At 69.3% G+C, this 639-nt stretch overlaps 1 protein-coding gene across 4 annotated transcripts in view; it reads right to left on the bottom strand.

Moving 5' to 3' along the window:
* The window catches only part of LOC107184734, a 23695-nt gene that overhangs the window by 2337 nt on the left and 20719 nt on the right, over window positions 1-639 (bottom strand). For 3 of the 4 annotated variants that reach the window (XR_001515630.1, XR_001515631.1, XR_001515632.1), the window contains one exon: window positions 9-142. Coding sequence is in view for 1 of the 4 variants with exons in the window: in XM_015570747.1 (XP_015426233.1) it covers window positions 63-142 (80 nt within the window). In the remaining 3 variants the exon portion in view is untranslated. Of the gene's footprint in view, window positions 1-8; window positions 143-639 lie in introns of those variants that run through there. The other variant, XM_015570747.1, reaches the window with a different exon arrangement.

Consider the following 639-nt stretch of genomic DNA (forward strand, 5'->3'; position numbering starts at 1 on the left):
CAGACGAGCCCACACTCTCCCCCCCACCCCCGGCCAGGCCACCCGCCTCCCAAAGTCCTCACCTGGGCCGGGCAGTGCAGCGGGGCCTCCCGCAGGCCGTGACGGGTCCCCCTTTCTGGGGGGCTTTGGGATGAGCCACATCCTACAAGACACAAGGTGGCCAAGGAGTCAGCGAAGTACCCCCGAGTCTCTCAGGGACCCCACAACCACCTGCAGGTGGCCCAGCCTGAGGTCAGAACTTCACTTGAACATCCCAACCCCCCGCCGGCTCCCTGCAGCCCCGCCCGCCATCTCCAGTGTCCACAGGAGGGGCTGGGGGGCTCGGGGCGCACCCAGGATGATAGGAAGTACCCCCACTCACTGTCAGAACAGGCCCGGGACCTGGGATTAGGTCTCCCCCGAGCGAGCAAGGGAGGGGACCCCTGGGACCCACTGAACGAGGACGCGAGCCTCGGGCACAGCCTCCTGAACGCAGGGGTGGCTCAGGGCGACACCCACAAACCCCACCAGGCCAGACCCGCACGGCCGGGCCTCGGCCCCCAGGTGTCGGTCCCTCCTCCCCAGGCCTCTGGGCCCACCCAGGTCCATCACGCCCAGGCCCAGGCATGTGGCTCCCTTGGGCATGGCCCTCAGGAGGGC

This window comes from Myotis davidii, unplaced genomic scaffold (genome assembly GCF_000327345.1).
Source record: "Myotis davidii unplaced genomic scaffold, ASM32734v1 scaffold67, whole genome shotgun sequence".
NCBI classification, from domain to species: domain Eukaryota; kingdom Metazoa; phylum Chordata; class Mammalia; order Chiroptera; family Vespertilionidae; genus Myotis; species Myotis davidii.